The 12542-nt window shown below is 47.4% G+C and overlaps 1 protein-coding gene across 2 annotated transcripts in view; it reads right to left on the reverse strand.

Moving 5' to 3' along the window:
* The window catches only part of mcu (mitochondrial calcium uniporter), a 155665-nt gene that overhangs the window by 3103 nt on the left and 140020 nt on the right, over nt 1-12542 (reverse strand). For both annotated transcript variants that reach the window (XM_072583521.1, XM_072583523.1), the window contains exons 3-7: nt 11586-11756; nt 8335-8439; nt 4409-4569; nt 2042-2245; nt 665-781 (exon numbers count right to left, since the gene is read on the reverse strand). In XM_072583521.1, coding sequence (XP_072439622.1) covers nt 665-781; nt 2042-2245; nt 4409-4569; nt 8335-8439; nt 11586-11756 — 758 coding nt within the window. The remainder of the gene's footprint in view (nt 1-664; nt 782-2041; nt 2246-4408; nt 4570-8334; nt 8440-11585; nt 11757-12542) is intronic.

The raw sequence follows: 12542 nt of genomic DNA on the forward strand, positions 1-12542 counted from the left end.
GAACTCTCTCCAGCTTAATAATATCCTTCCTATAACTGGGCAACCAGAACTGGACACAGTGCTCCAGAAGAGGTCTCACCAATGTCCTGTTCACGGTCAGTTTGAAGTCTCTTCACATTGCATGGCTGTACCTTTGGACACAAAGGCCGTCAGGTCTGGAATTAATTCACTGCTTAAAACCACACTGCTGACCCCAAGACTTTACTCCATGCTGACGAGGCCCAAGGTCAAATTCTTTTTGATCATCTGCTGGCTCGGAAAGCATCACTGTGAAAAGGTTGCCACAGAAATGCAAGTTGTTGTTGGTAATGGTGGTCAACGCCAGCAGCTTGTGGAAATGAAATCAAAGCCCACTTTTATTTGGGGTGGTGTCGGAGTCCCCGTTTCCCAGGTCCGTTTTCCTTGCCGAAGGTTTTGACACGCACCTGACAAGGGAGAGGCGAGGCTTGCATTTACATAGTGCCTTTCGCAACCTCCAGGCAGCCCAAAGAAGTACGGTCACTGTAGCTCACAGCGACAGGTTCTCTGTGTCAGCTCCACATTCCTATGTTTGCGTCAGTCTGACTTATCCCTGGGGTCCTGCAGTCAAACAGGAAGCTACTCCCAGCCCTGGAGATGACCAGCTACCCTGAGTTTTCACAGCAATCCAGCTGCGCTAGTTTACCTGAGCGATTGCATCCTTGAGCTGGTTGTATTTTTCGACATCAAATTGCGTCTTCTGGGCTCCTCTGTGAAAGAAGTGCAGGTATTGCCTGTCTTTGGCATCAGGGTAAATGTATTCCTGGGGATGGAACAGACAGAGTGTCAGGCAGAGCACAGACAACATCGTCACCATGGCAACAGTCAGCAACTGGGGAAGAAATGGCTACTTAAGAGTTTAATGGTCCATTTGTAGGGCAGCTCCTGCGGCAGTGCAGCACTCCCTCAGCCCTGCCCTGACAGTAGGTGCTCAATGTTGGCTTAACTGAGCCGTAACACTGGAGCGGGGCTAGAACTGCTGTCAGAGGGACAGAGTGGCCACCAACTGAAGCAGTACACACTGCTTTGCTGTGATGCGGCAAGAAAGACACTATTCAGTTCAAAACTGAAATGCAGGAAAGAACCATCTCCTTTTTGTTCTGATCTCACTCAGAAAGAAAGGATTGGACACGATAGTCACAGCTGCACAAATAAGTGCAAGGAAAGGTGGCTTCCATGTCCACTCAAAAATTAACGTCTCCAAGTGCTTCCAACAGAAGTCCCTCTTATAGTGGGAGATGAAGTAGGGTGGGCTGAGGCTCATATTCCACACAAACACCAATCAGTTGGGCTGAATGGCCTGTGACTGCTGCAAAATTCCATGCTATGTTTCAGAAGGAAATGGAGGGAAGGGCAAGACAGTGGCTCAGTGGTTAGCACTGCTGCCTCAAAGTGCCAGGGACCCGGGTTCGATTCCCGCATCGGGAGACTGTCTGTGTGGAGTTTGCACATTCTCCCTGTGTCTACGTGGGTTTCCTCCCACAATCCAAAGATGTCCACATTAGGGTGGACTAGCCAGGCTAAATTGCCCATAGTGTTCAGGGATGTGCAGGCTAGGTGGGTTAGCCATGAGAAATGCAGAGGTATAGGTTCAGGGTAGGGGATGGGTCTGGGTCTGGATAGCTCTTCGGAGGGTCAGTGTGGACTCAATGGGCCGAACGGCCTACTCCCACACTTTCGGGATTTAATGATTTATTCATTTGCTTTCAAATGTAAAATCAAAAAGGTATCGTGGGAGTACCTCATCTTTAAGGGAGTGCCCCTTGAAGGGAACAATGTGCTGTGTACACACAATGTTGTGATTCTGCCTGACAATTTACTGGCTCTGGCTTTGCAAGGATCAGCCACTTTTTTGTTGCTTGCTTCCCATCCTGAAAGATGTTTCACTGATTTAAATAAATTAACCCACAGAGTTCATCAATCCCTGGAAAGCAAAATTACCATACCATGACCTTCAACAGGACAAAGGCATCTTAAAACCATGCTGAGTATGGGAGACGGACCTCAAGGTCCACATACCTACCTGTCGTGTGATTACAAAATAGGCATACATAGCCATTGCACTGCCGTACGTGATGAAATAGGTGACCGGCTCCATTATATCCCAGGAGTACTCCCACCAAGTGAGCCGGGCGAGGATTCCGAACTGTGTCGCCATGAAAGCCATACCCCCCCACAGTACCCAGCTCGACCTCTTCTCTGCTTTCCTGGCTAATTCCGACTTGATCTGCAGGAAATACAAACAGACCGCCTTCAGTGTCAAACCATGACCTCCAGAAGGAAATGTAAAGAAAAAAAACAAAAACCCAGAATATTCTGGTTAACAAGAGGTCAGAAAGGTAAAAGACCTGATTACTTTTAGCACAAAGGGATTGGAATACAAGAGTAAATGAAGTCTTACTACAATCAGTGTAATGGTACCATCACTAGACTATTAATCCAGAGACCCAGGTAATGTTCTGGGGATCTGGGGTTAAATCCTGCTGTGGCAGATAATGGAATCTGAATTCAATTCAAGCCTGGAATTAAGAGTCTAATGATTAGCCTGAAAACATTGTCAATTATTGGAAAAACCCATCCTTAAGGAAGGAAATCTGCTGTCTTCACATGGTCTGGCCTACATGTGACTCCAGACCCACAGTAATCTGGTTGATAATAAAATAATGCGTAGAAAGGGTGGCGCTGGGAATTGGTTTCCATTAGGCAGGGAGAATAGGGCCCATGGGCACAGCCTTAGAATTAGAGGGGGTCAACTTAGAACGGAAATGAGGAGATATTTCTTCAGCCCCAGTGTGGTGAGCCTGTGGAATTCATTGCCTACAGCACAGTGCAGGCCGGGTCGTTAAATGTCTTCAAGACAGAGACTGATAAATTCTTGATCTCACAAGGAATTAAGGGATATGGGGAGAGTGTGGGTAAGTGGAGTTGAAATGCCCATCAGCCATGAATAAATGGTGGAGTGGACTCGATGGGCCAAATGGCCTTACTTCCACTCCTGTGTCTTATGACTCTTAACTACCCTCTGGGCAATTAGAGATGGGCAAAAATGCTGGCTTAGCCAGCAAAGCCCACAACCAATGAATTAATTTTACACAAAATTACACAGGTACGACTACACCTGAGCTTGGAATACAGGGTTGGTCTCCTTAAACCAGGAAAGTCATACTTAGTTTCGAAAGAGAGTGTAAGAAAGGCCAACCAGATTGGAAGAAGGGGATTGACTGGAAGGAGAGACTGAGAAACCTCAGCCTTTTCAAAAAGCAAGAAAGGATTTAATTGAAAAGCATCTATTTCTTAAGAAGCTGAACAGGACAGAAGGTGGAAGGGTGATAGCCTTTGTGAGGGGAATCTACGCCATGGTGTTATCATCTTAAATAAGGGGCATATAAGAGTCAGGGGGAGAGCTTTTACAATCAAATCTCTAGAATCGTCAAACAAACACAGAGGTTCTGGCAGCATCTGTGAAGAGAAATCAGAGTTAACGTTTCAGATCCGGTGATCCTTCTTCAGAACTGGCAGTTAGGAGGAAGGATCACCAGACCCGAAACGTTAACTCTGATTTCTCTCCACAGATGCTGCCAGACCGGCTGAGATTTTCCAGCAATTTCTGTTTTTGTTTCTGACTCACAGCATCTGCAATTCTTTTGATTTTTTTTCTCTAGAATTCTCTACCTGGATGCTAAGTCATTGAGTACATTCAGGATTGAGGTGGATATTCTTTTTAATATAAAAGGGAATTCAGGGATATAGGGATTGTACAGGAAGGTGGAATTAAGGGAGATTACCTTGCTGAATACTGGGGCAGGCTGAAGCAACTGCTATGGCCTGCTCCTATTTCTTACACAGGGGTGAATTAGCTTTTCAAGACAGAATGTGCATGTAGAAGTTTAATCTGCACAAAAACGAAGATGGTGAGATTTTTTTTAACCAATCAAATAAATGTTATGGTTAGGCTACATCCCTACCAACCAGGATCCCAATACCCAGCTTCCCAACCGAGAATTCTACCTCAGGATCGGCCGAGGCAGTAGCCTGCTGGCAATATCATTGGACTGGAAATACAGAACCTCAGGCTAAAGTTCTGGGCATGCAGGTTCAAATCCCGTTGTGATGAGTAGTGAAATGTGAGTTCAATAAAAGTCAAAAGAATAATTACTAATGGTGACCATGTAACCACTGTGGACTGTTCGAATAAACCATCGGTTTCACTCACGTCCTTTAGGGAAGGAAATCTGCCATCCTTACCTGGTCTGGCCTACATGCGACTCCAGACCCACAGCAATGTGGCTGACTCTCAGCCTCCCTCAGGACAGTTAGGGATGGGCAATAAACATTGGCCCAGCCAGTGACACCCACATCCCATGAAGTTAACACAAAGAGTGCCACCTACTTTCTCAAGAGGTTCAATCTGAGCGTGCAGTTCCTCCACTCGTTTCTGGAGTTCCCGCTCCTTGTGCAGTTGGTGCTGCTCGATGTTCAAGGTGGTGAAGAGTTGCTGGACAAGGATCTTAACGTCATTCATTGTTGCCGCGTCTTCGTGACTCAGGCTCTCTGCCAAAAATCAAAGGTAAAACGAACGTTTACGCAGTTGGCACTCGGCTCCAGGAGGGAGTTTTCAGGAAACTGTGTGGACTGTGCCCCTGACTCTCTTATACCTTCCTCTGTATGCTCCCCCCAACTTGCAATCCCTCCAGTAGTTTTCTGGTTGCGAGGATCAACTCTCAGGCTGATCACAGTCAACTGGGAAGAGATATATGCATTCCGAGAGACAGCCAAAATAAAGGGAGAGGATTTGTAACAAGACAACTATACACTGCACTCGATGCCCTTGTTTGCATGCATTGAGAGATGAGTTAATGATTACATGTATGTACACATTTTTCTGGACAGCAAGATCCCAGAGAGAACAACAACATGAATGAATGGTGCCTTGGTGTCCAGTATTCACCCACACGATGATGAGGAAAGGGCACAAGGTTTAAGGGACGGTAGTCAAAGGAGGCACAGAGTGTATTTTCAGATAACCCCCTCATTTTGCCCACCACTAGAGGACAGTAGAGCAACATTTTAAAGTTTCAGACCCAACACAATTGTCGAGTTAACCGCTGAACTGGTTCACATGCAATCTCGTTCATCCAAAGCTGCTCTCCGGAGACGATAAACAAAATTACAAGTCAATGCACATCTTTGACACAAACCAGTGAAGCTCTGATCAGTCAAGCTCCCAGCATCAGTTTGGAAGGTCATCAACTCAAAAGGTTAGCTCGGTTTCTCTCGCTGCAAACATTCTGTGATATAATAAGCTTTTTCCAAAATAACCTTTCATTTTGGATTTCCAGCATCTGCAGGATTTTACTTTTTTTAAATAGGCATCAGTGGGACAGGGGCACAGCAACAAGCTAGGGTGGTCAACTCCGATTGGACGTTAGCCAGAATGTCCTAGCACCAATGTCTGTCTTAGGTGGCCATATTTCCTTTGGTCAGCCAATCAGAAAGCGAACGCAGCAAACCTAAATGACTGGGAGAAAGTGAGAACTGCAAATGCTGGAGATCAGAGTCGAGAGTGGGGTGCTGGAAAAGCACAGCAGGTCAGGCAGCATCTGAGGAGCAGGAGAATCAACGTTTCGGCCAAGAGCCCTTCATCAGGAATCAGGCTGGGAGCCTCGGGGGTGGAGAGATAAATGGGAGGGGGGGTGGGTACGGAGCTAAGGTAGCTGGGAATGCACACTCTGAGCTACCTTCCCCCCCATCCCCACCCCCTCCCATTCATCTCCCTAGCCTCATTCTTGATGAAGGGCTTTTGCCCGAAACTTCAATTCTCCTGCTCCTCGGATGCTGCCTAACCTGCTGTGCTTCTCAAACATAAATGATTCTCAACTCTCAGCCTTATCTCCACACTTAGCCACTTTTTAAAAAAAAATCAAAGAAACAAAAGTATTCAAGAGATTATTTTTAAACACTGCATGAATTTGTTAAACATTAATTCTCATTCATAACCACAAGGTCTGGTACTTCCTTGAGCTGGACATCTGGGATTTGTTCCCAAGTTATGGTGAGGATTCTTGAAAAAGTTGAAAATTAAATATACTCACAGCATCATCATGCAACTTTAAGAGACCTTATTTTGGGAAGGTGCAGCAGGAACCTGAGACACATTGTTTAATACTGAACAATAGGTTTAAAAACAAAACCAGGGGAGATTGCCATAATCCCAGAGGATCAGAGGGCTACGCTCTCATTAGAGAGAGAGAGAGAGAGAGAGAGAGAGAGAGATGTCTGATGGTGGTGTAACCTAAGGGTTGTTACTCCTCAGGCGAGGGGACAGATTGAGGAGGTGGGATCGCCATGGTAACCTCAGTTGGTGCAAGAATTGACCTGCTGGTGGCATCATATTGTATCGCAAACCAGCCTTCCAGCAAACTGAGCTCACCGAGAGAAGCTATGTAAACACACAGGAGATGCGAGGACATCTGTGTGGAGCATGAACAGCTGCAAGGGCCGAATGGCCTGATACGTTTTGCGTACATACCTCCAGCTAAACACTAACGGAAGGATTATGCGCAGTGTGTACGAATTGTGATGTCGCTTGATGTAGCTAGTCACCTGTCTGTCTGTGGGGTGGTCACTGCAATTCCCAGTAATGAGATTCAAGGCGATTTAAATTGCTTTGACAGACACAATGTCACACTATATAAATACAAGTGTTTTCTGTTTGATTCAATCATTTCTGCAAATGTTACTTCTGTTTTCGATAAGGGTCTAATTTGTTTATTTTGCCTTTGTGGAAAAGAAAGCAGCAGTAGAATGGTGTCACGTAACAAGCATCTATCATCATTAATTAGAACAAGTTTCCATTAGCCAGCAACAGAATCTAAGTTGTAGCATGCCAGACAGTCACTGACATCCAGTTCCCACATCATTAGGTCCATTTACAATCAGCTCACCCTGAGATGTCTGATTTGGAGCATCACAGTTCAGGCACAGGGGCATCACGCCAGATTGTGTACCCTCAGACTGCTCAGCAAACATTCCGTCAGACTGAGAGGGAGCGAAAGCAGGAAGAGAAAAAGGCGAGGCAGGGAGAGAGTGAGCATGAGAGAGAGAGAGAGAGACAGATGCTGGGGGGGGGAGGAAGAGGGGGGGGGAAGAAAGAGAGAGAGAGAGAGAGAGAGAGAGAGAGAGAGAGAGAAAAAAGTGACAGACGGGGGGGGGGGGAGAGAGAGAGAGACTGTGGAGAGGGCAAGAGAGAGTGGGGGGTGGGGGGGGCGAGAGAGAGAGACTGGGGCGGGGGGGCGAGAGAGAGACTGGGGAGGGGATGAGAGAGAGACTGGAGGCGCGAGGGAGAGAGAGATTGGGGGAGAGAGAGAGAGAGATTGGGGGGAGAGAGAGAGAGAGATTGGGGGGAGAGAGAGAGAGAGAGAGAGAGAGTGGGGGGAGAGAGAGATTGGGGGAGAGAGAGAGAGATTGGGGGTAGACAGAGAGAGATATTTGGGGGGGGGGAAGAGAGAGAGATTGGGGGGGAAGAGAGAGAGATGGGGGGGAAGAGAGAGAGAGATGGGGGGGGGGGGGAAGAGAGAGAGAGATTGGGGGGGGGAAGAGAGAGAGAGAGATTGGGGGGGGAAGAGAGAGAGAGATTGGGGGGGGAAGAGAGAGAGAGATTGGGGGGGGGAAGAGAGAGAGAGATTGGGGGGGGAAGAGAGAGAGAGATGGGGGGGGGGAAGAGAGATGGGGGGGGGGAAGAGAGAGAGAGATTGGGGGGGGGAAGAGAGAGAGAGATTGGGGGGGAAGAGAGAGAGAGATTGGGGGGGAAGAGAGAGAGAGATTGGGGGGGAAGAGAGAGAGAGATTGGGGGGAGAGAGAGAGAGAGAGAGAGAGAGAGAGAGAGATTGGGGGGGAGAGAGAGAGAGATTGGGGGGGAAGAGTTTGGGAAATTAGAGAGGGAGGGAATCGGGGGGAACGGGGCGATTGGGGGGGGTGGGAGTCGGGGAAGGAATCAGAGAGTGGGGAATCAGAGAGTGGGGAGTCAGAAAGTGGGGTGAAAAAATCGGTAAGGGGCGTCAGAGGGGGGTGGGATCAGAGCTGGGCGCGATTGGGAGGGTTATCAGAGGGGGGTGGAATGGGGGGGGGAAATCACAGGGAGTGGGTTCAGAGCAGCAGGGTGATCAGATGTGGGGGAGGAAAGAGAGAGAGAGAGAGACTGCATCTGAGGATATGAATTCCATGGAGCAGGAAGAGCAGGAAGAAGGAACCCTGCAGGAAGAGCTGGAGGGGGATTGGACATTCAGCTGCTGGGTGTATTGGAATCAAAGACCTTACCTTGCTTTGGTGGCTGTACATGGTGTGTCACATCATTTATCACCAAGTTAAAGTCAGAAAGAAGCAGGATGTCAATTCCTGTGGACGCAGCTATTCGAACTCCATCTAGGAGGGAGGACCGACAGAGTCAGGACCAGTCAAGTATCACGGCAACACAACAAGAACAGACAGGAGGACCCAGCAGCATCATTCCTTCTATCTGCAACACCCACCTCTCCATGAGACACAAGAACAGGAGTAGACCCTGGTTTTGAACACCTCCACTCTACGGAAAAGACCGTTGCTATTCACCTTATCTATGCCCCTGATGATCTTACAAACCTCGAAGTTTTATAAACATCAACCTCCTACACTCTAGTGAAATAACTCCCAGCCTATCCAACCTCTCCCTATGACTCAGACTTTCCATCCCCTGCAACATCCTGATGAATCTTTTCCAAGCCCTCTCCAATTATATAATAACCTTCCAAAGTGGGGCAACCTGATCAGTATCCCAGGAGAGGCCTCACCAACATCCTGTGTTATAACAGGACTGATGTTACTAGGGTAAAGTGACCTGCGATTGTGGACACAGTGGCATGGTGCGTGCCAAGTTCAGCAGTGACCAGCCTGCTAATGCTATCGGGCACAGAATTCATGTACACATGAAGGATCTAAAGCACAGCTGTATATAAATTGACAATAAATAGTTAAACTACTACAAAAAAAAATATAGTCTACCCACAGGTGCCTAACCACCCACTGCCCGTGCAGCTACAGCAGCGTAGAGATGTGAGAGTTAACCCCGCTCAATAATTTGGGCTTTATCATCCTTGGAGTCTCAAAGAGTGAAAGGCGGTCTGATTGAAATGTACAAAACTCTGAACAGACATGACAGGGAAAACTCAGATTGCTTTCACTGCGTTGGGAACATGAGGACAGTGTCTCGGGATTAAACGCTTAATCGTTTAGGACTGAGACGAGGAGAAAGTCCTCTCACTCAGTGATGATATTGCTGGGATTCTCTCCCCTAAGAGGGTTGTAAATGGTTTTTCTTTGATTCCCTGGTAGGATGTGGGTTTCACCTGTTCGGCGTACATTTACTGACTGTGCCCTCGAGAAGGTGGGGGTGAGGCAGTCTTGTTGACTACAAATCCTCACTGTGCTCAGTGACAGAGATGCAGGATTGTGACCCATGGGGGTCGAGAGTGTGGCGCTGGAAAAGCACAGCAGGTCAGGCAGCATCCGAGGAACAGCTTGATCCTGATGAAGGGCTTATGGCTGAAACATCAACTCTCCTGCTCCTCGGATGCCACCTGACCTGCTGTGCTTTTACAGCACCACACACACTCAACTCAGCTCTCCAGCCTCTGCAATCCTCACTCTCTCCCAGTATATTCCAGGCTGAGACAGAGAGGGAAGTGAGGGATAACAGGGGGGGAGGGGGGATGCTGAGTGAGTGAATGGTGGAGCTGGCTCATGGGGCAACACTCAGTCTCTTCCTGCTATGTTCAATGACAGAAACTTGCAGTATTTGGCTGTGCTACCCAATAGTAACTTCATGAGGAGAAGCTACAGATCTCACCTTTCGGAAGGCTGACACTGAGAATCTGGCTGGTTTTCAGCAGAATCCTCAGGGGATGACATTGTTGTGGTTATGTATCAAATGGAAAAATCAACATCAGTGACCTTACTACGCATTGAAGCCAGAACAAGGGAGTTGACCGCACGCCGCTTGCTCCAAAACAAAACATCCTAACTGTTTTGTGGCCTTGTCTGCCATGTTAATTTTCTTTTAGGAATTGTTTTTCTAGCATTTAGTCCCATTTTCCCATTCAATGTTACCTCCTTCACAAACAAAACTGAGGGCAGCAGTCACACGGAAACACCATGGGCGGGGAGGTGGTAGTGTGGTGGTAAAGTCATTGGATTAATAAACCAGAGTCCCAGAATAATTAACGAGCTGGAGACATGGATTCAAATCCCACCTTGGGGCAGGTGGCGAAATCTCAATTCAATAAAAACGAAGGGGAATTAAATTCTGGCCTAATGGTGACCATGGTCGATTGTTGAGGAAACCTATTTGGCTCACTAATGTGCTTGAGAGAAGGAAATGACCTATTAGAATTAGAATTCCTACAGTGTAGAACAGGGCCTTCAGCCCAACCATCCAAAGAGTATCCCACCCAGACCCATTCCCCTACCCTATATTTCCCTCTGACTAATATACCTAATACCATGGACAATTTAGCATGGCCAATTCACCTGACCTGCACATCTTTGGACTGTGGGAGGAAACCGGAGCAACCAGAGGAAACCCACGCAGACACAGGGAGAATGTGCAAACTCCACACAGACAGTCACCTGAGGTGGGAATTGAACCCAGGTCTCTGGCACTGTGAGGCAGCAGTGCTAACCACTGAGCCACCGTGCTGACCCATGGTCTTGTGACCTTTAGGGCCACAGGAAATGCTAAGTAGTAACAAAAGGAACCTAAATCTTTGAGAACGTTGGAGTTTAACCACGACGCCTATTCCGGAAAACTGCAAACTATCAACTAGATGTTGCCTTCACTATAGAACTAATTTATCCTTGCAACCTTTAATGCTTAATCTCGAAATTTAGATTCAACCTTGGGTAAAGGTGTTCCCGATGACTGGGGGAATCCCAAAACCGGGGCAACAGCTTAAGGAGACAGGGGTAGGCCATTTGCTGTTTCGGACTGAGATTTGGAGAGATTTCTTCACCTGTAGAGTGGTGAGCCTGTGGAAATCACTTTCTGGATTAGAGTGGTGCTGGAAAAGCACAGCAGTTCAGGCAGCATCCGAGGAGCAGGGAAATCGAAGTCTGCCTGAACTGCTGTGCTTTTCCAGCACCACTCTAGTCCAGAATCTGGTTTCCAGCATCTGCAGTCATTGTTTTTACCTGTGGAAATCTCTGCCACAACAGGCAGTTGAGGCCAAAATGTTGCATTTTTTCAAGGAGAAGGTGTTAGACAGAGTTCTCCGGGCTTAAGGGATCAATGGGTATGGGGAGAAAGTGGGAACAGGTACGGAGTTCGATGATCAGCCATGATCATATTGAATGGCTGAGCAGATTTGAAGGGACGAATGGCCTACTCCTGCTTTCTATGTTTTTAAGGATTAGACTTTGAAAACAGTGTGAAGGAAGTTTCGAGTTCAAACCCGACATGAGCAAAGGTGCAAGAACACGTTACCCCACAACAGTCTCCATCACTGTATTAAAGCAGAGTGCAAATCCGGATGGAATACCTGGAGTGTAGATAGCCACTCGGTCAATGCCCTTATCCTCTGCTTGCAGTTGCTTTAGGAAAACGCCCACGGAGTCGGAGATGGGCCGAAGTGTGAACTGGCAACGCTCTCGCCGAGATGGCAGGGTCACAGAGAGGACGGGTAAACCATTCTGGTAAACAACACTTACATCTGTGCACAGAGATAAGATAAGTGAGAAGATCATAGGTGAGAATTCAGTTAGTCAGTTGTACAAAGACACAATTTAACTTCAATGATCTCACTGATCCCTCCTTGATGTCTGTATAATCTCCTTCATAGAATCCCTACAGTGTGGAAGCAGGCCATTCGGCTCACTGTGTCTGCACCGACCTTCCAAAAGTGTATCCCACCTAGGATCAACCCCCTACCCTATGCATTTCCCATGGCCAATCCATCCTAATCTGCACATTCCTGGGGACTATGTGACAATTTAGCATGGCCAATCCACTCTAATCTGTACATTTTTGGGCTGTGGGAGGAAACCAGAGCACCCAGAGGACATGCAGGCACGGGGAGAAGGTACAAACTCCACACAGAGTCACCTGAGAGTGGAATCGAACCTGGGTCCCTGGTATCGTGGGGCAGCAGTGCTAACCACTGAGACACCATGCTGTTCATTACCAGAGCTCCTCTTAATACGGGCAGATAATGGCCTAGTGGTATTACAGCTAGACTATTAATCCAGAAATCTTGTTATTGATCTGGGGATCTGGGTTCAAATCCTGCCATGGCAGATGGTGGAGTTTGAATTCAAATAACAATCTAGAATTCTAAACTTGGACTATGTGTCAATCGTCAGGGAAAAGCCATCACTAATATCCTTACCTTGACTGGCCTACATTTGACTCCAAGCCCACAGCAATGTGGTTGACTATTAACTGTCCTCTGGGGAGTTAATTTTTTACAGTTGGTAATAAATCGAGTGTGTGTGGTGCT

This window comes from Chiloscyllium punctatum, chromosome 13 (assembly GCF_047496795.1).
Source record: "Chiloscyllium punctatum isolate Juve2018m chromosome 13, sChiPun1.3, whole genome shotgun sequence".
NCBI lineage: Eukaryota > Metazoa > Chordata > Chondrichthyes > Orectolobiformes > Hemiscylliidae > Chiloscyllium > Chiloscyllium punctatum.